At 33.5% G+C, this 27,130-nt stretch overlaps 1 protein-coding gene across 3 annotated transcripts in view; it reads right to left on the reverse strand.

Annotated features, from left to right (window-relative positions):
• The window catches only part of RELCH (RAB11 binding and LisH domain, coiled-coil and HEAT repeat containing), a 143,208-nt gene that overhangs the window by 76,743 nt on the left and 39,335 nt on the right, over positions 1 to 27,130 (reverse strand). For all 3 annotated transcript variants that reach the window (XM_036755628.1, XM_036755624.1, XM_036755619.1), the window contains exons 2-10: positions 22,277 to 22,366; positions 12,721 to 12,792; positions 12,550 to 12,605; positions 12,331 to 12,444; positions 7,887 to 8,087; positions 7,681 to 7,772; positions 7,002 to 7,295; positions 4,853 to 4,928; positions 3,698 to 3,793 (exon numbers count right to left, since the gene is read on the reverse strand). In XM_036755628.1, the coding sequence (XP_036611523.1) occupies positions 3,698 to 3,793; positions 4,853 to 4,928; positions 7,002 to 7,295; positions 7,681 to 7,772; positions 7,887 to 8,087; positions 12,331 to 12,444; positions 12,550 to 12,605; positions 12,721 to 12,792; positions 22,277 to 22,366 (1,091 nt within the window). The remainder of the gene's footprint in view (positions 1 to 3,697; positions 3,794 to 4,852; positions 4,929 to 7,001; positions 7,296 to 7,680; positions 7,773 to 7,886; positions 8,088 to 12,330; positions 12,445 to 12,549; positions 12,606 to 12,720; positions 12,793 to 22,276; positions 22,367 to 27,130) is intronic.

Consider the following 27,130-nt stretch of genomic DNA (forward strand, 5'->3'; position numbering starts at 1 on the left):
TTAGTGGAAAAAAAAAGTATTGGAATACCTCAGAAGAGTGATTTATATCAGTTTCTGAGATAAAGAGAAGTAAAAACATCTGTGGAAGAAGGTTGTGTAAATAATACAAAAGTACAAAGGTTGTGCAGGGAACTGCAAGTAGATTTACTTTGCTGGTAGAGCAATTTATATAATGATGAATTGAGAAATTAGATTGATGAGACAGAGGCTACAAATTGGTGAGCAGCCTCAAAAACAAGGCAAACATTCTACAAATGATACTGTAAGCAAAAAGAAGTAACCGGTAGCTACAAACTTTTGGGTAGGTGAATAATATGTTCAAAAATGGTAGCTCTGGAAGATTTTCTAGGATAAATTGGCCTGATGGGATAGGAAACCACTTAAGCTTTCTCAATAGTTCAGGGATACCTAAGATAGTAGCTACAGAAACTATCTAGATCACTTGTTAGAATTCCCTAAGTGAGAATAAAAAACATAAATTAGTGTAGTGTCATACCGATAAATGTAGAGGTAGAGAAAAAGGGTTACTTACCTGCAAAAGACTAGCTGTTAGGACCTTCTGGGACTACCCTAAATCTGAGAATTCTATTATCTGAAGTTCCTACAGCTTCATATTCAGAGAGCCTATAAAAGGGACTTACAGAGCTTTCCTTTAGATTCCAATAATGTTGAAGAGCACATCATTCACCATGAGGTAAAAATAAATTAAAAAGTTTATGTGGATTCAGAGAGGTATTTATTTTAGCTCAACGTAAAGGTAAGTTATGAAGATACTCTATGGCATCTATGTTACTGAAATAAGGTTAAAGCTATGCTACTTTAATATTTGCTGCTCCTAGTGCTCATAACTCAATCAGATTAAGAAGTCATTTTTTACCAAGTAAATAAAGAAAAGTGACATTTAAGTGAAGTTAGATTTCTATGAAGACTGGTAAAAAAATCTCTGCTGATTCTAGCTTCTGTTGTACAAGCTCTGGAGAACCAGTTCTCTCCTTTTTGTTTCCAATTTATCTACCTTGTATACACTGCCTTCCTTGCACTGAGCACACTTTGGTTCATTTATTACTTGAATTTGGGTTTTGGAGTTTTTTAAAAATGAAAGTTCATATTTTAATAATCAAGAACTTTCCTTTTCATATTTATTAAGGCAGAGATTACTGTCAAAAATGAAGTTTAAAAAACAGCCAGGCAACTTGCATAATGAATAAGCTATAATGAACATGTTTCTTCTGTAAAGCTTTTGATCTATATACAGTATAAAGATTTAAGTATTTTTAACCATGATATTACAGGGGACTATGATAATAATCACTGAAAGAAAATTGGTCTAGCATTTTGCTTCTTTTAATTCAAAGGCAACAGGCAATGAATTACATGCCAATGGGAAAAGAAAAGGAAAAGACTAAGCTGAATTTAGAGGATGTCATGATTTTACTTTTGCTGCCCTCTGGGGGTTGTATTAATTTCTTTTACTTAAAAGAGAAATGTAAGAAAACAAAGAGTAAAACTATTTTTTATCACGATTTTGAACTTTGTGTATTAAAAAACTAACTTGTCAGCCTCCAAGAAATTATAGAACCTGCTTTCTTTAACCAAAATCTAAAAGTTATGTACCTTTATCCTGTAAGCCTAATCTTATATTTACTAAGTTACTATATTAAGACTAATCTACAATTTATAAATGTGCATGTTAACTCAAGAGAAATTTGTTTAAAATACAGTATGTCATAAAGTTTGGACTAAAAATGGTTTCAGCTATAATGTTCAAAGTTTTTACAAGTAATTATATCGCATTCTATGATTTCCAAAACACAAGAAACAATGTGAGATCATTTGACAGACCTCTAAAATTCATGAAGTACCCTATGATGATAAGTATTACAGTCTGAAGACCCAGAAAAAGGTGGGTTCAAAGGCTAATCCTGTATGTCAAAATGTTGCTACAAAGAATTAGACTCAGAAAAAGAAATCCAAGTAAGTGATTATAAAATGTCCACAAAAACTCTTATCTATATTTAAAAAAACATGATTATGAAATAAAGAGAAATTCATTTCAATTCATGTTTTAAATAGCTTTAAGTATGGTAAATACGGTTAGTATGCTGGTATTTTAAACCAAAGCAAAACAATACTTCTACTAACATACTTGACTAGCAATTTGGCTTCAAAGATAACCCAAATTTTACCAGTGTAAGTATTAATAAAATAGGAAATATTTCAATACGGCCAAACATCAGAAAACATACGAAGGGAAAAATGATTAATTTTCCATGTCATGGACATAGAATTTTTCAAGTTTAAGAAAACCAGAAAAGTCAAAATCTGTACTCTATAAATACAAGTGATGCAAAGTATTTAAATCTTTCATGCAGTACAACCAGATTTCAATGGCATAGCTGTCATTATATACAAGAAAATTCACACTGAAAGAACTATAACAAATTCCACCCTAAAATACTCAGCTTTTTCCTTATATTTTCAAGAATGAAATAGGAGTTTTAAAGGGCTGCAAAATTAATGCATTACACATAATACATTATAAGCTATTAAAAAAAAAGGAAAAAAAGCTCAAACATTCTGCCAGGCAGAAATGCAAAACAAGTTGAAATCTAGCACTGATCCTTCAACTCACGAAACGTTTCTCAAACTTCTTTATATTTAGCAACATTTAGAGAATTATTAAAGAAATCTTCTCAACTATAGTAGTTTACTTTTGTTTCATAATAAATGAATAAAATTTCTGAAATATGAATGTGTAAATTTTCTTAAGGATCAGTACAAGTTTCTTGGATAAAAGGGTATCGGTAGATAAGCTTTAAATAGAATTATGCTGAATGCACTATATACCTAGCATACTGTAGGTCCCCATAGATAAATGTGATAGAGAAGACTGCTAATAGTAAGAACAAATATAACTTAAACAAAATTTGCTTTATCATGCTTTCTGAATTTTAACAATTATCTCACGAGCAAGATTTGTTATACTACAAATTAAATCACATCTAACTGCATGTAAAGATGAACATAAATTTTCATTATTTATGTTTTCTGGCTGAATTCAAATGGAGAAATGATTTCTTGGGTCATTTAACAATCACACCACTAGATATTTTACATGTGCAATCATAAATTTAATTAGGGTATTTAAAATATTTTTCAATATTGTGTTAAAAATTAAAAAACAAAATCTATTTTTGACTACTTTAATGATTATCACAATTATGCTATCACATTGCAACTATACTTTATTGCTAGACAAGATTAATACATGGACACTGACACTTGCTAAAGTATTTTTAGGAAATAGTAGTTATTAATCACTGTTAATTCCCCTATAAAGATTTCCCATTTTTTCCCACAAGTAGTTCATATCAAGAACTATAATAAAATAATTAGTTAAATGTAAAATAGAACAATGTTTATAACAAGTAGATGGACCTACAGTAATAGTTAGTGCTGCAAAAGCTAACGATGTCATAAAGCAAAGGAGGAAAGTTGTGAATACCATGCAGTTTTACTTAACTCACCTGACAGAGGTGTATAACCATTCTCTAGGAGCAGAGATGCATGCACAAAAGTAAGAATATGATTGCAAGTAACAGACTTTCACAAAATAAAAATATAACACTGAACTTCAAAATGAAGAGTGGACACCATGATGAGATTACAAAACTGAAAATATTTTTAGATGTCTCACCTCTCGCTTTGCAAGTAGCACATTTGGAACAATATGTGGTAGGCAACGTCCCAGCATTAACATGACACTTTTTTCGCTGTCTGCAATCCGGGACACCTAAAAACCCAACAATTCATTTAGTTAAAAAAGAGAACACAATATACAATTTTTCTATATCTATTTTCTTGTTCTTTGACTTATGCATGAATGCTGATATATTCAATTCAAAAAAGTATCTGTTCAATAGCACATTCTGCATAACGAAAAATAAAACATATTTATCAGTTCCCCTCAGTAATTTTTTTTTAATTTTTTTCCCTTTTTTTTTTAATTTAAATTTATTTATTTAACATATTTGGTTTTCAGCATTGATTTTCACAACAGTTTGAATTACAAATTTTCTCCCCATTTCTACCCTCCCCCCCACTCCAAGATGGCATATATTCTGGTTGCCCTGATCCCCAATCAGCCCTTCCCTCTATCACCCCCCTCCCCTCTCATCCCCTTTTCCCTTCCTTTCTTGTAGGGCAAGATAAATTTCTACGCCCCAATGCCTGTGTATCTTATTTTTTAGTTGCACGCAAAAACTTTTTTTTTTTTTGAACATCTGATTTTAAAACTTTGAGTTCCAAATTCTCTCCCCTCTTCCCTTCCCACCCACCCTCCCTAAGAAGTCGAGCAATTCAACCTAAGCCACACATGTATCATTATGTATAACCCTTCCACAATACTCATGTTGTGAAAGGCTAACTACATTTTGCTCCTTCCCAACCCATCCCGCTTTATTGAATTTTCTCCTTTGACCCTGTCCCCTTTCCAAAGTGTTTGTTTTGATTACCTCCACCCCCATCTGCCCTCCCCTCCATCATCCCCCCCCCTTTTATTATTTTTTATCTTCCTCCCTCTCCTTTCTTGTGGGGTAAGATACCCAACTGGCCCTCAGTAATTTTTAAAGAACAAAATTCAAAAGATTTAAGAAATGTTTATTTAAAACTATAAATATTTATTGAATCGAATGAATGAGTTATACTTGAAATATAGACCTATCATAGATTTAAAAGGCAATAGCTCTTGCTGGAGAATAGACACTTAAAAGAAAAACCATGGAATAGTCTATTTTAGAAGAATAGTAACAAAGACACCTGATGGAAGAGTTATAAAGGAAAAGAAGGTTACCTCTGATCCCAAACGACTATCTGCTGACATCCGACAAAAAGATAATAGCGCCTGGTGGAAAGCAGGTGATAATTTCCTAGAATAACAGTGCATGATAACAACAATAAAAAAATGATCAAGGACTTAAACACCGAAATTTATAGAGAAAATACACTGATAACTATTTAGATCTTTATGCTTTGGGGTTTGGAAAGAAGGCATAAAGTAGATAGTAAATTAGTTAATGCTAGTTTAAATTTCTACTTTAAGCTTGAGCAAATATCCTTATAAAAGATTTAAGTGCAAACTGATATGATGGCTAGTTTCACACAAAAATATTAGTGAGATCTCTTAGTCCTAATTATTAGTTTTTAGTGTAGATGAGTCTGAAATGACTGTCAACAAGTTCTTCCGATTCAGAATGGCCTAACAGGTTGGTTCTTAAAGCAACGAGACTGAATGATGTATTAAGAGTTTAGAACCTAAGAAGACAGCACTAGCAGTGCGGTGAGGCTGTAGATGGCGGAAGAACATGGCATACGATAGAAGAATTAAACAGAGTACAAGAGAGTGAGGAATTACAGTAGCAATGTAGACTTCCTTATGAAATGCAGCTTGAACATATAGATAAAACTACTGTACTCCTTAAACACAAACTTATTACATGTCAAAAGAGAAAACACACACGTGCACACATACACAATTACGTATGTTACACATATATATTTTCTTGTGTAAAAAAAGTTAAGACTTTCATATGATTTACAAAGTGGCCACAGTTCAATATGTGTTTCTAACAATTAGTACAGGCTCTTTTACTTGTATCAGCTTTGAACATTATAGCTGAAACCATATTTTATTTCAGCTAACTGTAAAAGCAACCAAAAAAAAGAATCTCAACAACTGCTTAATTAGAAACCAGTTTATAGAGTTTAGGACACTCAGAAAAATTATTATAAGAATATAATATTTCTGCAGTAAATAAATCAAAACAATATTAATCTACAAAAATCTTACAGAAAAAATATTAAACTTTTAGAAGTATCTTTAAGGGTAGTATGTTAAGTACTACATATTTAAAAGAGTTAAGTCCAATTACTAAGTAGCTTTCACTCTAAGTATTACATCTGAGCATTAAATACTAAAAAATTCTACATTTTAGTGAGTTGCAGGTAACCCTTTGGAATGCAGGTTGGTACTACTTGCCCACTTTCCTGGATGCACCCTATTTCCCAGTCAAATGGAAGATGATCAGGGTAGTTGTACCTTCTTGCTCTTGAAGAAGAGTTCAGTTAGAATCAGTCTTTTGAGGGGAATGGTACCTTGCAAATATTCCACATACAATATCAAAAGAATGAATATCCTGCAGTCCTCATTTGATTTACTTAATTTAGTAGCAGTCACCAGTCAATTATATTTTAGGATCTACATTCTGCTGAAGGCCTTTCCCATTCCCCTTCCCCCAGCTGCCGGTATCTTCACTTTTTGTATGTACCTAGTAATTTTCAGGTCTGCCTCATCAGAATGTAAGCTCCTTGAGAAGAGGTGCTCTTTCTACATCTTGCTGTCATCTAGCACTTAGCATAGTACCTGGCACATAGTAAGGACTTAATAAAAGCTTGCTGATTTCAGTACTGTTTATTACCTTAGAAATGAAAGCATGGTCAATCAGTCATTTTTCCCCACAGAGGTCAGAAATAAAATTTTTTTCTCTACCAAGATTCAGCTTGTAAAATTTTATGAAACTTAAGGCATATATACCTATAGTCAAGAAGAGAAATTTTCTCAAGTTTCATTTTATAGTATGAAGCTTGGTAATGCAAAATAGCAGAGAGGCACCATGCAAAAGTACTTTAAGAATAAATACTTTTATGTTATTAACATGATATTTACTAACATAATTCAGTAGTGTTTATTTTTTTCCTAATTGATTCACCATATATTTATCAGATGACTACTATATATCCAGAGCCATGCTCTATAAAGGACCTGTAACAAAAACACACACACACACACACACACACACACACACACACACACACACTCTCTCTCTCTCTCTCTCTCTCTCTCTCTCTCTCTCAGGTTTGCTATCTGAAATAAAACCAAATATACAAACTGTAACTCTTATATAACTGAAATAGTCACTTCAAGCAATAATTTTCACACTAACCTATTTGGTTTATCGAACTGCACCGTGTCTTTGTTTGATGAAGAGTAAGATGGCATTCTCTCCCTTTCTTTTCTTGGGAGAGAATTTAAGTCATTCACTTTAGGAGTCAGGGCATCTGTTTCAACTGATACTGAAAGATTAATATCCTTAGTTTGATCCTTATCTGAATTCTTCATATCTAAGTATTGTTCACTGTCTTCAGAAATTCTGTGAGGGAATTGGTTCAAAGAAAGATGGCTTGTGTCACAAACCGTGGGGAAGGAAAAATTCTCATTTTTGAGGATATCCATTTCGCTACAAGAGAAAAAAAATTTTTAGAGGCAAGTTTACTCTACCAAACTTTGGCAAAGCCAAAAAAACATTTCAAACTAACATGGAAAGAAGCTCTTGATTAAGTTAGACTATGCCACATACAGTGTAATTATATACTTTAGTTATCACTATAATTGATGAAAAACGAAGAGAAAGTCATCTTCTTTTCTAGAAAAGTAAGTATTGATCAGTTCCTTTACTTGAAACTAATTGTTCTTTCATTGCTTTTCAAGGTAATTCCAATTATGATGAAGAATATATATAATAATACAGTGATTCTATAAAAGGAAATTTTGGCTACTATGATGAAATCAGCTTCCAACTCTTACGCTGCTCAAAGAGTTCAATGAAAACAGAGCATACATACCTCTCTAGTCTTCTGATTTGTTCCATCAAAGACCACTTCTCACTATTCAATAAACTAATTTTATCTTCTAGCTTCTGTACTATCAAGCAATTCTAGAACCAATTAGGAGAAAAGCAGACTGTAGTCATTCTGTAGTCATATAGATGTATTTTATGTATAACATAAAGACTTTCTGAAGACAGAACTGCGTTGCTGATGTTCCTTACCTCTATAGGCTGTGGGGTTTCAAATGAAGGAAGGCTGCCTAACACTGGAGTAAGAGCCTCTAACTCATCTTCTTCTACTCCACTTGCCACATCTGCAACATCTTTCACGGTTACTTGATGGTTTCCAAAGTCACGGTAGAGTTGTAACAAGTCTGGAGGTTTTGGAATGTTTAATCCGACATCATCCCACAATTCAAAATCCTTGAAAAGGGTCCAAAAGAGAACAACAGGTATATGACACATTTTCTACTACACATAAGATTTATTTTAACTCACCATAAAATTACTTTCACTGTAAAACAGAATTACACAAGCTTATATACTTATGTACTATGGCTTACATGTATTTTGCCTCCCCAACTACACTGAACACAATTCTAAACAACTAGCAAGTATTCAACAAATTACTGTCAACTGAGGGACAATTAAAGTAGGTTAATCTGGGATCTGAGTGAATGTATATATTTAACTTAAAAAAAATGAACTCATGAAGTAACTCTATATTAGAAGGCTTTTAGGATAAGGACACTGAACTCACTGTTAAAAGGAATATACCTGAATATGCTTATTTAGATTATATTGAATCATATGATTTAGAGCTGAAAGGTACCTAATCCAATACCCCTCATCACGTAAGGAAGCCTAAGGCCCAGAAAAGCTAAGTAACTGGCCAAAAGACACATAGACAGTAACTGGCAGGGGCCAGGACTTCCCAGTCCTTTGGCTTTAAATACCTGGCTCTTTTCACTACATGTTAACTTTCCCAGTATTGCCTCCCCCTATTTATTACGTAAACATTTGACATCAATTCCACTATTAATTTTAACTCTGACCATTAGATAGGTGGTACTGCAATTCCAATAGGTTACCTACTAAGAGCTTTGATTAGAAATTTTTGTGTCAAAATTTTGTCAGAAATTTTTTGCTGATTTAGAAATACAAAAATACAATTCCAGAAAAGTAATCAAGGCATTCAGAAAGCATTCAGAGAAAAAAGCTGCTTATGTGAGGTACAATAGTAAAGTTATCAGGCTGGTTGTTTAATAAATACGCCAGAATTTACATATAAAAAGGGTTGGTTTTGCCTATACAATACAGAATTTTGAAGGCCTTATATTTATTTTAATAATGAAAGCACTGCTAAAATATTTTTCTAACTACCATTAGAGCCTGTGCACATTCCTTTGTATGTCTTTAATAAGGACTAATCTTTATTCTCTGAGGGAAACATCTGATTTGGGGGAAAAGCCAAAATAAATTTAGTGTTACTTTTGGTTCTAGTGAAGCTCAATAATAATTTTGGTCAGAAAAAGATGTAACTATAAAGTAATAAGATAGGTATGCTTGTTTTGTAAGTAATTACAAAAGAGAAGTTCAAAAGAAAAAAAAAAAGAACCACAGCAGTATTCATGAAATAAGCAATACAGATTTCCAAAGTCTGACTCCAAAGGACAATTCTTTTAATGTATTAGTACTAGTGTATTTTCACTTCACAAAAACACCTTACATCTAATGGATCAAACCATTATTCCTAAGAATTCTTTAACTTGTGGAATGCTGATTTCTTAATACTATTCTGAGACACACTTTGAATAAAAGGTAATGAAGGGAATACTTATACCAAAAAAAGAAAGTTCTAATGAAGCTTTCTTCACTTTAAAAAAAAAAAAGCTGGCTAAATGTGCTCAAAAATTTAAGTTGTGACCTAAATAACATCCAGGTTGACTTTACAAACAAGTAGTCTAGTATAATTCTACTGGATTTACAATTCAAAATAAAAAATGATCACAATAAAAACTGAAATAAAAGCATGTCAACCAAATTTGGATGGAAACATATCCCACTATTTAAGTACTACTCTACTCTACATTATTATTAAAAATAATAAAGACTACCTTGGTCTTAATTTTCAGACTAAGAAATGATACAATTTTTAAGATGACCTGCATTACCTTCAAAGTGCTATATGATCTTAAGTGGTAAACATATTTGATCCAATACTCTTAAAGTATGATTGCGCCTCTGGTAAACATATAATTTATACCAAGAGTGCAACTAATATCCAAGTGACAGACTCTTGTGTTAATGCAGTAGAGGATATAATCAGTATTGTGGCTAATGGTAAAAAGGTTAGAAATATCTACCCAATGAATGAACACACAGTTGTTAAATGTTAAAAAGTACAATTAAACATTAAAATATAGAAAAATTATAGTGAAATTTACTCTTGACTATTTTCTTAGGCAGATTATACATAGCGGGCTGACTGAATGGCCTTATGGAAATCCCATAATATTTCTCCTATAATCAATATTTTCTCTGTTTCTTGTTAGGTTGGCTATTTGAAACATGATTAAACCTGTCATGTAATTCTATAGCACATTTATTAATACTGCACATTGTCTTCACATAAGAGGTACTCAAACAGCTTTACCTGTCCAGTTTAACTGCTAAATAACTTGAAGATATTTTAATAAGATACATTTTTGTGAAATGTTATATAAGGTGAGATGTGTTACCATGATAAACTTCAGCAAAGCAACATACCAAAAAAGCCATGAGATTGTTTAATAGTTTTTGTAGAACAAACAGCCATGATTTAAAGTAATGGCTGAAAGATCTGTCATAAACTACATGATGTTTACCTTTCTAAAGAAGATCAAGCATAGAACTGACCCTGTTAGACTTTTAGCCTGTGGATCCAATGAGTTAAGATATTTCAAAGATGATGCCACTATATCACCTCTTCCCAGCTCATAAGGATTTTGTCTTGTTAACAATGAAGAGACTCTTAAATCTCTTGGATTCCATTCAAGGGCTTAAAAAAACCTGTAATCCTCATATTAATGTAAACCATTCTGTTTTTATTCCAATCTGATATTAACTGCTGGACATTCAAGTATATGGTCTGGGTAGCCAATTTAAAAAGCAACAATGATGATAACAAAACAACATAAACTGGAACTCTATGAGCAACAACCTTTCGGGCTAAGCTACCAGATATATTCTTCTCTTAAAGTAAAAAGGCAAGTGTCATGTGGTCACACGGACCTCATGTATGGCATGCTCCTCATTTTGTCAAGTATTCCTCTCACAGAGGAAAAATGTTCAGTTTGAGGAAAAAGAAAAAAGGAATATAGGACCTTTCTGCGTATCTGGGACTAATGAAAGGTGGAGAATAAGAACTTCTAGGGAGTTTCTGGGAGCCACATGAAATAGAAATAATGAAGAGTCTTAAATATTATACAGAATCAAAATATTAGCTAGCATTCCGCAATTACTTTACATGTTATCTTTCTTTTTAGTTTCTAAGAAGGACTATCTTAAAATATCAGGAGAATATTTGAAAATTTCTCTATGAGAAGAAACTCCCCATAACCTACTTTAGTAAGTCACTTTCAGGGATACTTATCAACAAAAGCAACAAATATCAATTCTTCAGATTGCACTATAAGTCCATTTACTTTTTCCATCCACGGGACAGAAAAGTGGAATATAACTGATCATCATCTTCAGTGCAATACCAATGATTTAATGTGTCAACTCTGGGATTACTAAGTCTGGATAAAAGAAGGCCAACTCTTTTAATGCTTTTCCTTATAGGTATAACTTTATTATAACCTGTTCATCATTTGAAGAGCTCTCCTTTGAATGTTCTCTAAGTTCTTCACAATTCTTCTTTATGCCAGAATGGTAGTTCCTGAGTCCAAAGTGGAGCAAAAACAGGGCTTTAGGTGCCACTTTCTCACCCTTCTTCCCCCAACATATCTTAAGATAATCTCACAGGTAGTCTGCCAATATTGTTCTAGGGTGGCCCAGCTCGATTGTGAATGTACTGTAGAGGCCAAGGCTCAGACTAGCCTTAGTCTACTACAGAGCCTAGAGTGGACCCCTTTGGACAGGACTGGCCCTAGGGTTTAGGCCCTCCAAGAGAGGTGAAAAGGAGAAAACTCTGGGAGGTCCTGGAGTACAAGTTAATTCCAGAACAAGTCCAGATTCTTCGAACAGATACTAAGCATGATATGCGTGCCAGGCTTTCTGTCTAAAAAAATTTGGAATATTACAGTAGCCCATGGGACACACATACAGTTATTCCCTATGGATTCTGTGAAGATTTTTTTTAAGCTATAATGCTATTGGGATTCAAGGATGAATGCATATTCATAGAAGAAGGTAGCGATCCAACACGGTTGATGCTGATACCTTTGCTTATGTGATTCACAACAAACAATGACTAATTTTAAGAAAAACTCTTTCTGTCCCTGCAGGGTAAGTCTTAAGTAGTAAGTTAGGCAAATTTTTGCACAGAATAGAAGTTATATATGTTAAGTATCTGGGACAAAGGTGACAGATCTCATTGGTGACTTTTTGGGTGACCAATCTGATAATGGATACATAAGACCACCCATTTTTCAGAATTAACAATGAATTAGTCAAACTTTACCTGATCATCATTTTCATCAGAAAAAGTTATTGATGTAAGTTTGTAGTTATTCTTTAGTAAAAATTCATTCACTAGGAAGTTTAGAGCTCTTTTTTCAAGAGGTTTGATTGGCTCCTAAAAATAAAAAATAGAAATGACATTGTAAGTCTTCCTTCTCAATCATTTGTTCTACCATTTAATATAAGGTATCTATGCACATTTCTCTGACAAATTGCCTACCTGAATTTCAGGACTTGATTTGTAATTTTTTCGTTCCTGTAAAGGAACTTCATTTTCTAGGGGGAAGAAACGTACAAACAGATTTTAGGATCTCTACCACATGAAAAAAAGACTCAACTAGTTCTACATTGTCAAATAATAAAGTCTAAAGAAAAGTTTTATGTACACCACCTGCAGCCTGTGTCAGGTTGGCTCGGAGGGCCTGAATGGTCTCCTTGGCTTTCCGTAGTTCAAACTCCAGGACTGGACAGGGATTTGGATTAAACACACACAGGCATCCAACCAAGAAAAGGGAAACAAAAATAAAAAAATAAAAAGCAAGGATGGGTATGAAAAAAAAATACAGTTTGTATTGAAAACAGAAAGCATGCAATATTTATGGAATTCATGAAAGCATGCAGCAGAGTTGGTCTGAAAGCAAACTGGTGAACACTTTCCATAGCATTACTAGTATTCTAAGTAAATTGACCAAATGTTCTAGCTGTCTGACAAGGAATTGTTCTATTTTAAAAATAATTCTAAAATGTAAAATATTTTCTTTATGTAAATTGAAGTATGTGGCATCTGAATACTTCTCCAAAGTTAGGAATAGAAATGAAATGTCTCTATTGATATATTTTTCATGAATGATGGAGTAACTAGGTGATGCTTTAACTACTTAAAAACATAGTATCTAAAGGATTAATTGAACTACTTTAAAATAACTATTTCAAATGAAGATAATGGATACCTCTTTGACAGACCTATTTTATAAATCAGTGATACATTTTTAAAATCTTAAATAATTCTTAAGATACCTGTATTTTTCTAGTAAAAAAACAAGACCAAAAGTACATTTTTTTAGGTAGCTTAAATTACATAACTACAAGAAAACATTCAAAGCATTTCAGAGTTTGTTAGAAATATGAGAATACAATAACCGGCTTCTCTTTGGACCCTATTCCAAATAAAACTTATAAGGAAAATCATTCTGGCTATTTTTTAAAGCAGAAGAAAGATACAATATTGTCTAATAGCTATGGGGGGAGGAGAAAAGTAGTAGCTCAGAGTTCTTAATACAATAAATATCTACCCTGTCAAAAAATGAACTTTTAAGCTGACAAACTGGGAGCTGGAGGGGACTGCAGGAATCGTCTGGTTCAATCCTGCTGTTTTGTGGTTGAGAAAACCTGAGGGCCAGAGAGGTTAAGTGACTTGCTTGATGTCACACAGGTATTAAGTGCCTTGAACTGGTATAAGAACCCCAGTCCTCTCTTTCCAAATTCAGCAATGGAAACAATGCATCATGTACTTTTCAAAAAGAGCTTTTCAAATAGTGTTTTGAAGTCTTTCTTGTTTTGTCACAACCTAACTATAAAATAAACCATAAAAATGGGCACTATTTTATTAATATGCTACTTTCATCCATGAGGAGGATTAATATGTTAATATGCCTTAAGGACTAGCAAATTTTTTTTGATTCAGAAATTTCTATCACTAGCTTTGTAGTTAATCAGAAGCAAAGAACTAAAAGTTTTAAAAATTACTTATAAGTTAATACAAATAATTCTACAACTATATGAATAAGCAAAATGCAGATGTTTAGACAATCTAGGAAAACGTGTGCTATCATTTGAAAAATCATTTTAAATTGCTTTTTTCTAACTAGTTCTTTGAAAAATGTCTTGGTATTCACGGTAATAACTAGAAACTAAGTCTGTATGGAAAAAAAAGTTTCACTCAGTTTGCACTTAGTCATCAAAACCTTAGGATGTAACTGAATCACATCTGCTATGTGAACACTACTTTTTTGATGCACAGAATTTAACTGCAGCAATGTGGAAGCATAACTAAAGATCTAATGAGAGGAAATGTGTTAATATTTCTTTTTGGTAGTCGGCAAAGCTGATCTGCAAATATTTCTGTGCAACAAAGTTAAAGTATTCCAGAAACTCTTAGTGCTGAAAACGAAAACTTCTGTTTGTATAAGACTGTACACACATTCTTGCATGCTCAATGGCATACCAGAGGGTTACATGTCACAATGGGTTCATTTTTGGACCTAAAAATATTAAGTATTTGATTTTTGATTGAAGTAGCATTTAGTTGTGTTTACTACTAATTTTTTTTTCAGTCTCTTAACACTAAGACAGATTACAGAACAATTGCAGATCAGGAGTGCACTACCCCAGAATGACAGAAATATGAAATAAAAAAAATACTGGTTTAAACACAAACTTGAAAAAACTCAGAAATTTAACTGGAGAAAGTTAAGGTGAATTAAGAGCAAAACACTGTGTGATTAGGGCACAGAAAGCCAGAAAAACCCATGTCAGACGGCAAGAATTAAATTTTTATGTACAAATACATTGTCAAATACCACAAAAAAATTACAAGACTGAACAGATAGAGCCTAGGAAAATAAAAGTACTCTGCTGCATGTTTCCTGTTAGACAATATACATTTTCCAAAAGAAAAGTTCAAGTTAGAAGCCATACAGCATCTCTATAGTTGATAAGTAAAAATACATATGAGATTCAAATAAAAAGTATAAAGGTTCTGAACAGCTGTGCTATTATTCAAGATGTTAGTAAAACTTACCTTTTCCTGTATTAAAAAGTTTAACTAAAACTTGAAATGAAGTGGCCAATAACAAACTCTTGAAAGATTCAATTTATTAATTTCAATGATTTTCAAAAATTATTTTTAATCCTTTCTACTGTTTAACGATTAGCTACAAACAACTTTTAAACAATGTAATTCTACTGAGACTAGTTTGGTTATAAGTACAAATACAAATTTCAAACTCTATACTAAAATTTACTGAAGGCCACCTGAGGTGATGACAAGAAAACTGATGAAGCCAACTATTACTTCTGAACCAGATGTTGAAAAATTATAGCACTCTATTTCTTTGGAGGGCAGACACTCAGAACTCAATAGAATGTTTTTGACAGGAAGAGGAAAAATGGTGTAAATTTAATTTTAGTTCAAATCTAGCTGAATTTTTCAATTTATACAAGGCTTGAAAAATTTATGCTAAATTTATCTGTTTCTGACATTTTAAAGACATTCTGATTGAGCTTGCTTAAAACAAGTTAAATGTTTAATGGCTTCACCATTAGAATAAAAGTTCAAATAAGGTGACCTCATCTCATAATAAGATAATGTATCCCCATCTTATTTCACTTCATTCCAGGGTCCCCAAAACAGTTTTCTTAGGAAGATACACACCCCCCTCCTAATCTGTCTTCTTCTCTCTTAGTAGTAAGTCGCTAAGAGAAAGTCCCTACCCAATGCCTTGTCAAGAAGCATTACCTGGACCATTTATTTCTGTAAGTTTAGGAAGAGAATGAACTGGAAGGCCCAATAAAGAGCAGCCAAGTGGCACAGTGGATAGAGAGCTGGACCTAAGTCAGGAAAAACTGAGTTCCAATATGCCTCAGACAGTTACTAGCTGAGTGATCCTTGGCAAGTCACATAACCTCTGCTTGTCTCAGTTCCCTTACACAGAAAAAGGGGATAAATAATAGCACCTACCTCCCAAGGTTGTTGTGAAGATAAAATAGCATTTGTAAAGTGCTATGGAAATGCTAGCTATTGTTATTATACTATTATGTATGTTCTTAAATACTTATTGAATGAATAATTAAATCTGAACATTAGTTAACCCACAGCACATTACTTTTCAGAGTTCTCATTATTAAGAAGACATTCTCCTTCTTACCACCCTGATGGCTAATCTTCCCCAAGTATTCAGCAGCTATCATACAGCAGCTAGGTAAAACTGGAAAGAACATTGGATATGGAGTTAGAAGACTTGGATTCCAGTCCCAGTTCTACCATTTACTAGCTGTGTGACCAAGGGCAAGTCACTTAATTTCTGTATCTATTACCTCATTGTCAAATGAGACACTAGTATACTTACTTTGCAGTGTTTTTTGAGAAGATCAAATGTAACATGTACTTTGCAAGAAGTACATAAAAAAAGCTCAATGTTAGAAGTAATGGAGGGTAAACGTGGTGTAGGAGAGGCTCAGAATCATAGGATCTGTGTGACTGACTTCCAGCTCCACACTCTGTATGTTATTTATTACTGGGCTTTAGTTTCCTCCTTTGTAAAATGATGAGGTTAGACTATACGGTCTATAAAGTTCCTTCCAGTTCTAACTAATTTCTTTGATCCTGTTACGAAATTGTACTCCCACTTGCATATTCTCTCCTTCAGATCAGAGGACTTTTTCTACATCTAGCGCACAACTCACAGTTATGTGTACTTTATATTAAAATTTGTCTTAGTTGTCCCATAAGTACCAAGTAAACTGTTGTGTGAGACAGAACTGAAAGGAATAGAGACAGAATTGTGTTACCCTGTTTTGTGAATTTTGCTTGATGAAGATATACTAGTTCTGTTTTCTTTCTATTTTGTAAATTTTTCCATACTAACTGGTTAAAATTTTTAGTAGGAATGATTCTGTAACAACCCTATTAATGTCCTGACTAGTTATATGACAGCAAAGAAACAAAACAGTTACATAAAGAAAACAGAATGGAACTTGAAATTTAAATTTAATTCTTACAGATAAAGAAAAATAGAAATTTTTAAGAAATATATTTTTCAGAATAATCGTATATAATTCACAATAAAATGTCATATCTGTCAACTAGTTTTAATTTTTAACAATGAATCTGCAAGAAACCAAAATAAAGATCAGATATTTCCAAGCTCTATAAACTCTCAAAACATATATTTCAAATTTTCATAAGACAAATGCATTATATACATAGCAGAGACCTCATATTTCTTACTGATAATGAATGTAGTCTAAAAGGAAAAGTGATTAATAGAATAAACATATTAAAGAAAATATAGCAGTAGACTTTTATAACTATTAAAAGGATGAGGCTAGATACTTCCTACCTGTGTAATATTGGGCAATATATTTCACCTTTTCATACTTCAATTTCCTCATTTGTGAAATGAGGGAATTGGACCAGGTGATTTCTGATGTGCATTCCAGCTCAGAAAGCTATTTGATATTTCACTATTGCAAATTTATGTCTACATAAAAATGTAATATTTGCATGAGTATGTTTACATACACTATACTTTCATCTAAATGTGAACTCAAATTATCCATAAGGTTAAAAAAAATTCTGAAGAGGAAGTTAACAGACACAGCAAACAATTCATTTCTCTTCATTTTATAGATGAGGAAGAGCTTGACATGCAGATAAATTATATGAGTTGCAATTGCATTGCTAATTAGCGTCAGACTTTGGGACTAAAACCCAAGTCTCATTGCCATTTGTGTGCTTTCCACTATCCCCACAGTACACTGAAAAATAATTTCCAAAGATAAATGATGATTTGGGGTGGAATATTAACATAATTGTGCAGAACTCTGTACAGAGCTATTTGGTATGATGTCAGTTTTTTTCACTATAAACTATACGAATAGTGTTAACTTGTTTCCATTTATATCTTTCCTTCTGTATTCCCTGTTATACTTTAAATTCTGCTCCAATTCTAATTTAAAGCCTGGACTCCAAACAGTTGCCTGTGTGTATTTAGAACAGTTATGTGAGATATATTTTTGCAGACATATCCTTATTTAGGCAACTCAATAAGGATCACACAATAAAAAAATTCTGGGAAAAACATACATAGAAATATTCATACTCATGTATACAATTAATGCTTTATGAACAAAATACTTTAGAATTCATGAGGGTGAATCAAGAACTATGATCAATCTTCTTAGGTATTATTTACCTGTAATGTATATGTTAACTACATACTCACAAGATTATCTGAATACGTAGTACTTGTAGTTTCAATAATTTAAAGTTGTCAAGAGATCTGTTCATGTTTCTGAAATACAGTATTTTGAAGAGATGCTTAAACTCACCTTAGTTTTCCACTCACCCATGTTTATTTGCTATACTTCTTAGCTTTTTTGTTGGCATCAGACACAAGCTGCTGTCTCTTTCTCCTTCTTAATTTTCAACAACAGCAAAGTGTAATTGGCATCTGATGAGGTTCCTGGACTCAAATATCTAATCTCATGCCTGATTTAGTGTATTTTACCACATTATTGAGTGAAGCCAGGTAGTTCAATGACCACAAAAAGGAATGCTATTTGATAAATTTCATTTCTTTATATCTTTTCTTTTAGATCAATGACTTCTCCTTTCAATTATGTAGGCTAATGGATTAAAGAACAGAAGTAAACATACTAACAAAAGTTTATTTTTTAATTTGAGTACAGCCACCTGCAACAATGTTATATTTTCTGAATTTACTTTCAATTTTAGCTTTAAAGGCAGAGGAATTAATGCTTTCAAAATAATACAACCTCTCCATTCTTTCTTTCTTGGGGCAGCTATATCTACCTATCTGTATTTTTTAACTACATTTATATCTGTAGAGGATTTGGTATATTGTTAAAAAGGATTCCATAAATCAGAAAATGAAAATGATAAGACAAAGAAGAGAGGGAGAATAAGTATTCTTCTTGTGAGGAATTCTTGATGTGAGGAATAGAATGGACCAATGATAATAAAGATCAACAAAGCAGCAAGGAGAAATTTTCATTATATTTGGTTTCCAGCCAGATTTTTCAGGAATGAAAAGCTAATTCAGGTTATCAACCTGCCCTACCCCCAGGCAAATTCCTTCTTGGGTATGGCAAACCTCATTACTATGTATAAGAAAAATGACAAGTAATTTGTGTCACCAATGTTGTGTTCCACAATGTCTTTCCCTCTACTGAATTCTGCAAGCCACAGAACTTATGGTTCCCTAGGTATCTAGAGCAATATGGAATTTGAATTAACAGAATTCATGAAGCTAGAAAAAAAATCGGGAAGCCAGGCCAGTAAATCTGCTTCTAGGGAGGTAAGCAGTAGCTTGAACCATGAGGCCTTGAACTGGAAGCTCTGAAGACACCTTTCTTACTTTTTTCTAAACATGTCTGGCAATGAACTTTTGTACACAAGTTACATACACTGATATTTGTTCCTCTAGGAAGAACAAATGAGCAAATTCATCAATTAAGATCGCATTTACATTTTCCTAAGCTCTAAGATGCCATGTCTTAGACAAGACTATAAGTAAATCGTTGTGTTTGAATAAGAATGTCTTTAATTTTAATATAGGATAGTTCAAAAGATCCACATAGCAATATTCCTAAATAAAGAACAAGGATCTTAAGTTGGCATTTTTCTTAATATAATAAGAATACTGGTTTAAAAATCTACTAACTTTTTTCTTCACTGAAGACATTAACAAATAATAACATGTAAAAACATGGCTGTACAACTCAATAAAAGCAAGGTAAACAAGTGCTTTCTGGCATTAGTGAAGTGTATCAAAAAATGCCAAAGGTCACAAAGAGACATACAAAGATAATGAAATTACATGCTGAAAAAAGGAAAAATTTTATAGAAGATGAAAGTGTGAATATGTGGAACAAGACAACTATTTTCAACTGGATGTTGAAAAGAATGGGAGACAAGAACTTTAAAAAGTGAAAGTACACTACAGAAAATTACAATCCAAATGTCTAAGATACAAATGCTACTTATTATAATCTAGAAAATATGAACATTTTCAAAAGACAGATTATAAATGTGGCAACACTAACTTTACCAGAAAACATATACCAAATCCTTTACCTAAAATAAATCCTTGCCACATTAAACCAGTTAGAATAACATGGGTCACTTAAATTATTTATGTATCACAATGTGATAAGAAAGCACTTATTTCCAAATTATGATGAAAAACATATTTCCTTCAGCTTACTCAGAAAAGATATAAGCTCTAAAAAGAAAATATCCTATTCCTAACATTAGGAACATCCTTAAAAATTTTAATTCTTGTAAAGGAAAACACGATGAAGATAGTATTCAAGGGAAAAATAGCACAAAGCTACCCCATAATGTGTGAAGAGTATTTAGAGCAAAAGTTTGGCATTGCCAGAGATACTTTTGAAATGATGCCTGGCACAGAAAGAGCCTATTATAAACAAAGAAAAAAACAAACAAATCTTAGAACTTTAAGGTAGCAAAAGATCCATAAAGATGACCAACATCTGTCTGAAGAGTTGGAGAATTCCCTACACTTACCTGATAGGGCAACTGGACACATACCTGTGTTATCCACGACCTCTTCTGCCCAAGACTTGTTCAGGCAAGTCAAAAAGATTTTGTTGTTTCTGATAGGTCTCTTCTGACTTAGTGGGGTTTGTGTGTGGTCCAATGACAGATAACAGGACAGATTATATTTTATTCAATATCAATCTTTTGATGAGGTTTTAAATAGCATTAGCATTGGGTAGCAGACTGACAAAAATCTGTGAAAACTGGTGATCATGCTTAAGTGAAGCTGTTTTGATAAGAGTCTTGTCTACCACATACTTCATTCATTTGCTTAAGTGACAGATTTTTTTATAAAATAGTAAAAACTATTCCAGTGCCAATTTTATTTTCCATGTATCTTTATACCTTTTCCTTTTAAGTTAAAGAGTTCCTTATCACATAGAATTGTACTTTCTGATTAGGATTTATAATCCAAAAAGCTCCACGTGCAAAGACAGAAGTTACATTTTGTAGAAAATAAAAATAAGCACTAAATTGTAAAAAAAACAAAAAAAACAAAAAAAACCCAAACCATTAAATTCCTAATTATCCAAGTTTGGGGGTTATGCAGGCTTTCTGTTACTCATTTCTTCTAGCTAGTCATTTCACTGTCTATAAAAAACAAAATAGCTCACTGCTCATTAGAATAGGCAAAGGGACTGAAAAAGGAGGCTAAACTGAAATATGCCAATATTTGTCAATACTTCGAGGAATTCTAGGAAAAAATTTAGAACTTCAAGACAACTGGAGAACTGAATTGGATGTGTGTTCTTTACTATCTACCAGGGAAAATCAGGTGACTCTAGGTAGCTTAGCATTTATCTGCTTTTTTCTTCTCAGTAATGTGTCATTTTAATAGAAACACTAAAAATACCTTGAATAAATAACAAGAATACTGGGCCTCCTGAAATGAAAACTTATTTATAAATACACAAAATGAATCTTCTATGAAAAACAGCATTTTTGTATTAGATAATTTGAATTAATATAAAAATGCTAAAAGGACTAATATAGTAACTCATTCAATCCTCATGAACCAATTAACTTTGCTCACTTCCCTGCTCATTCTACACTCCTACCCCTGTATCTCACAAATGTCTATTGCTGGTTTCAATTTTGTCCTGTTTGGTGAGGACTTTTGACTTCCTCCACACAGGAAACTATTGATGGGGAAACTTCCCACAAATCAATATTGGTAACTCTTCTGTGACTTATAGTCTTAGAGAGTTGATTGGGGTGCTGAGAGGTTAAGTGACTTGTCTATGATCATAGAGCTAGGCATGTATTGGATCCTGGTCTTCCTGATGCTGGCCCTCTATCCACCACACCAAGCTGTCATTAGCACTAGCCACAAGATGAACTATTTATCAGTGTAAATCCACCACCATCTCTGGAAAAACAAAGTCTCACGTCATTAGCATCACCTCTGTTCATGAAGCACAGTACACAAAATACATATAATATCTGCCTTCTGAGTATCAGCCAACCTAACTGCACAGGGCTTATTATCTGGAGGCTGGCCACTAGGTGATGAATGCAATTGGAAAGTTTCTAGTGTGCTAAAAGTTCAGATCAATTTCTGTGGCTACAACCTTGTGCTCACCTGCTACTCTCTCATCGGTCTCCCTGTTTCCATCATCTGAATATCTTGCAAAGTCCAAAGAATCAAGGGTACTGATGCTCCCAGCTCGATCTATGAAAGAGAAAATTTGATTTAAAATAAGTTGTTTTCATTTTATCTGTAAAATTGCGGGGGCGGGGTGCTAGACTTAATTAATGATTACCAAAAGTCCCTTCAAAGCCTAAAATCTTAGGACCCTTGATTACTATTACATTATTACAATGAATTAAAGAAGTGCTCTGGTAAATTCAATTCTCATCAACAGTTTTTTTTAATAGCAGAAAATCAATTCAACAAACATTTACAGAGCATCTACTACGTGCAGGCATTTTGTTAGGTGCTATTAAAATACACTAATGTACTTTTTAAAATGAAGCAATTTTAAAATAACTACCTCATATTTATTAAAAACTGCCCAAATTTTACATATTTTATACTACTTGACCTTAAAACAGTACCCTAATTTTGATACTTTTAAAATTGGAAAACTGAAGCTAAGAAGGATAAAATGCTTGCTTAAGATTACACTGAGACATTGGAAAATTGGAGAGTAGAACTTAGCACTTTTAATTCCTAATTCAAAACCATGTGCTTTGCCTCCAAAGTAATTTTAATGTTTTCTTGATTACTATTTTGTCACTTTGAACATGTTACAGTTATATCTAAAGCTCTCTCACTGTTGGTGAGATTTTTTTTGGTTGCCAGTTCTGCAGTTTTCAGTGATACCCCCAGTGAATACATAAGTGTATGAGGCTATTTTGCCCTGGTAGCAACCATCTTCCAAGGTACTCAGATTTCAAACCCCAGAGCCATCCAAGCAGTTGCAAAGTCTAACCAATTTTATCTTGACATCTTTCACGTTTATCCTCTTTTCTCCACTCTATATTCTTCTTCTTCTTCTTTTTTGTACTGCCAGATACAGGTTTTTTCTAGTCTATTTTTTAAATTTTATTTTCAGTTCCAAATTCTCTCTCCCTTTACCCCTTTCCCCACTCACTGAGAAGGCAAGAAATACAATAATCATTATATATATGAAATCATGCAAAATATTTCCACATTAGCCATGTTCCCAATAAATAAGTAAATAAAAAAAAAACAAGAAAAAGAAAGAGAAAAAAATATGCTCTAATCTGCACTCTGAGTTTATCAGTTTTCTATCTAGAAGTGGATATAATTTTTCATCATGAGGTTTTTGGAAATGTGTGGGATCATTGTATTGATCATGGTTATTAAGTCTTTCATAGTTGGTTATAATATTGCTGTTATTGCATACAATGTTCTCCTACTTCTGCTAACTTCATTTTGCATCAGTTCATATAAGTCTTCCCATGTTTTTCTGAAACTATCCCCTTGATCATTTCTTATAGCAAAATAGTATTCCATCACATTCATATATCATAACTTGTTCAGCCAACTGCATTTTATTCATCAGATCATTACCACCATCATCTCCAATGAACTATCAATAACATTCTAATCATTTTCCTCACTTCCAGTCTTTACACTCTCAAATCTACCTTCCGCAAATCTGCCAGAATGATCTTTGTAAGGCAAATGTCTGACCATGCCTTTCCCCAACACAAAAATCTTTAGATATCTCCCTACTGCTCCTATAATAAAATATAAATTCCTCAGTCTAGCATTTAAAATCTTTGACAGTCATCTACTGCCCACATATCTGTCTATCCATATTTCATACTACTTCTCTTTATAAACTGTATGTTCTAGTCAAACTGGGCTATTAACCAGTCTTTCAACCCTAACACTCCTATCCTACTATCTCTACCAAGAAAAAACCCCTCCATTCCTATCTCTCAGAAGCTTTTTTTTCTTCTAAGGTTGAATTCAGATGTTGCTTCTTGAACAAAACCTTCCCTAATTGCTCCAGCTGTTAATGTTCTCTAACTCATATGGAGAGACAACATGAAATAGTGACTAGCTGGCCTCAGTAATGAAGGTCTGAGTTCAACCTGATGCAATACTCACTGTGTAACCTCGGGAAAATCACTTAACCACTGTGTCTCAGGCAATTCTCTATGAGTATGAACTGCCTATCTGTACAGGCAGGTGGGTTTCCTCAACAGGAGCTTCTGTTTTGGTCATACGCACAGAAATTGTGCATATGTATACACATGTGTGCACAAATGTATAGGTATATGTGTATACATACACACATATACATGTATATGTATATAAAATAGGGACAAGGCCTGAACCTGTAATTTCACTGACATAGCAAGCTCAAGATGAGCAAACTTCTACCAATGCAGGTTAGCACTTTCTTCACAACTTTCAAGTCTTAGAAAGTTTTGTTGAGCAGTGAGAGGCTACATGACTTACTCCCAGGCCTAGTCTTAATCCAACAGACCACAATAACTCTCAATTTTTTCCTGGACCTGAAATTTCATTAGTGCACAGAAATTTTAGCTTTTTTCAGTGGGTTTGACCTTTCTCTCAAACCCAAGCTAGGCTCTCTCTGTTATTCTACAATCTTCCAAATCCAGCCTTCCCTTCACTCTTCTAGTTCATCCAGCTGCCTTTTCCTTAACCTCTCTACTCCATTTACAAAAATGTTTGGAAAAGTTGTTTATATCTGATTCCTTTACTTCATTATCCAATTCATAGCTCATTTCCCACGTACTCTACTAAGTGATCATGAATTACTTCCCAATAACTAAATTCAACAGCTTTGTCCTCATCGTAACTTTCTGACACCACAATTCTTCCTACTGAGTATTCTCCCTCTTCATCTTCAGAAATACCATTTTTTTTCCTGGTTCTCCTACTTCCCTAATTGCTTTTTCTTTGTAGTTTTCACTGGCTCATTTTCTTTGTGAATCCTTGATGCAGCTGTTTCCTAAGACTCTTCCCTTTAGTCATTTTCTCTTCTCTCTATACACTCCCTTGACAATTCCATTCACTTGCTCTGGCTTTAACAACAACCTTTATGTAGACTGGAAACACCAACACAGGCTGGCACACCATGCTCCAACAACAAGAACCAGATTAAAATAGAATTGGGAAATATTTAACATAATAAACAATATAACATAGATGATGCTAATTTATGGTTTTCTAACTCAATATGCAGCAGCAGTGATCCTTGTGTATAGTTTAGTGACTCCCATTTCTAATTTCAATTTGACTCCACTTATACAGATATCTCAAATTTGTACCTCTAGTCCTCTCTTGCAAGATAGAGATTCAGATTTTAAAGTGCCTACAGGACATCTTCCCTTGGATTTCTCATCAATATTTCACAACATGTTCAAAATGAAATCAATATTTTACCTACCCACTCCCTCTAAACCTGTTCTACATCTTATCTTCCCTACCTGTGTTCACAGAAGTGCCACCCTACCATACTTGAAATTCTAGTCAAGATTACTTTCATTCCCTCACCCTTATATCAAGTCATCAAATCCAGTCAATTATGTCTCCACAACATTTTTTGCATGTTTCTCATCTTATGCACTTTCACAAAAACAACCTTACTTCTAACTTCCAACCTTCATGACCTCTCCCCCGAACAAATGCAAGTCTCTTAAAAGGTATCTTTAATTACAATCTCTGGGCTTCCTGACATACTGCTGGCATATTAACTTCCCTATACATAAGCCTAATTGTATTATTCCTCTGCTGAAAAATTTTCAATGGTTCCCAACTACCTACCAAATAAAGTCCAAACTCTAGCTTGGCATTCAGAGTACTATACAATTTCACTAAAACCTACCTTTTCAGCATTACGTCATAAGATTTCCACCAAAACCCAGAGACAGCCATACTGAGAGAAGAATTAGATGCAGAAAGTAGATTCTGGTCCTTTCAAAGTAAAACATTAGCAAAACACCAAGGGAAACCTCTCAGCTCCAGAGATAGAACTGGGGAAAGGAACTGGAAAAGTAGCAAAAGAGGACTGGCCTCATTGTCCCATTCCAAATATAGAACTACAAAATTTTGGATAAGAAACCACCAAGTGAAGGAATTCCTTCTGCAGAGAAGTGGAGTTCCAATCAAATTTCTGAATCAAGCCTTTTGGATAGCGTGGGATCTACCACATGGCCCAAGAGTTAGGAGAGCAGCAAGAGAGCCATGGCAAAGAGGTTCAGTCTGTAGCAACACCAAACACATTTCCCTTCCAGAGGGACTAAACCATGAATGACACTACAAATTTGGAATATAGTGGAGATCCCTGGGAAAGTGAAGTTTACTAGAGAAGGAAGGAGAACTGGCTTGACCGTTTATAGGCTTACAAGTTGTTTTTAATTTCTGTGCATTTAAAAAACCATATTTAAATAGATCTGTATTTTGTATACATTGTAAACCGCAATGATTGCATGGTGCAGGCCAGAGAGAGCTCTTTTCTGTGTAGAACTAAACATGAACCAAAATCTGAGGTTTTTAACAGAAACTCTGAGTGAGACTACAAGCCAAACTGATTTGAAAAAAGTCACCAGGACTGAACCTGAGCTATGCAAATCCAGAGCATGGTTTCTGGACTATGTATTATAATTCTAAAATTGTAATGACATTTATGTCACATTTGAAGATTTACAAAGTGCTTTACAAACTATCTCATCCTCACAACACATCTGTGCTATACAGATACTACAGGTTTATATTACCTCCATTTTTAAAACGAAGAAACTACAGGTGTTGAAAACAATATTGGATAACTCTAGTAGCAAAAGATGCTGCTGTTGTCTATGAACTTATTGTGATTTATTCTTGATAACCTGATATTTTAACACATTGTTATACCATTGTGTATGTTTCACCTATATTGCATTGTCCGGCTTTTATGTGATTTAAGGACTTGAATGGCAATAAATTCCA

The sequence above is a fragment of the Trichosurus vulpecula genome, chromosome 1 (genome assembly GCF_011100635.1).
Source record: "Trichosurus vulpecula isolate mTriVul1 chromosome 1, mTriVul1.pri, whole genome shotgun sequence".
Lineage (NCBI taxonomy): Eukaryota > Metazoa > Chordata > Mammalia > Diprotodontia > Phalangeridae > Trichosurus > Trichosurus vulpecula.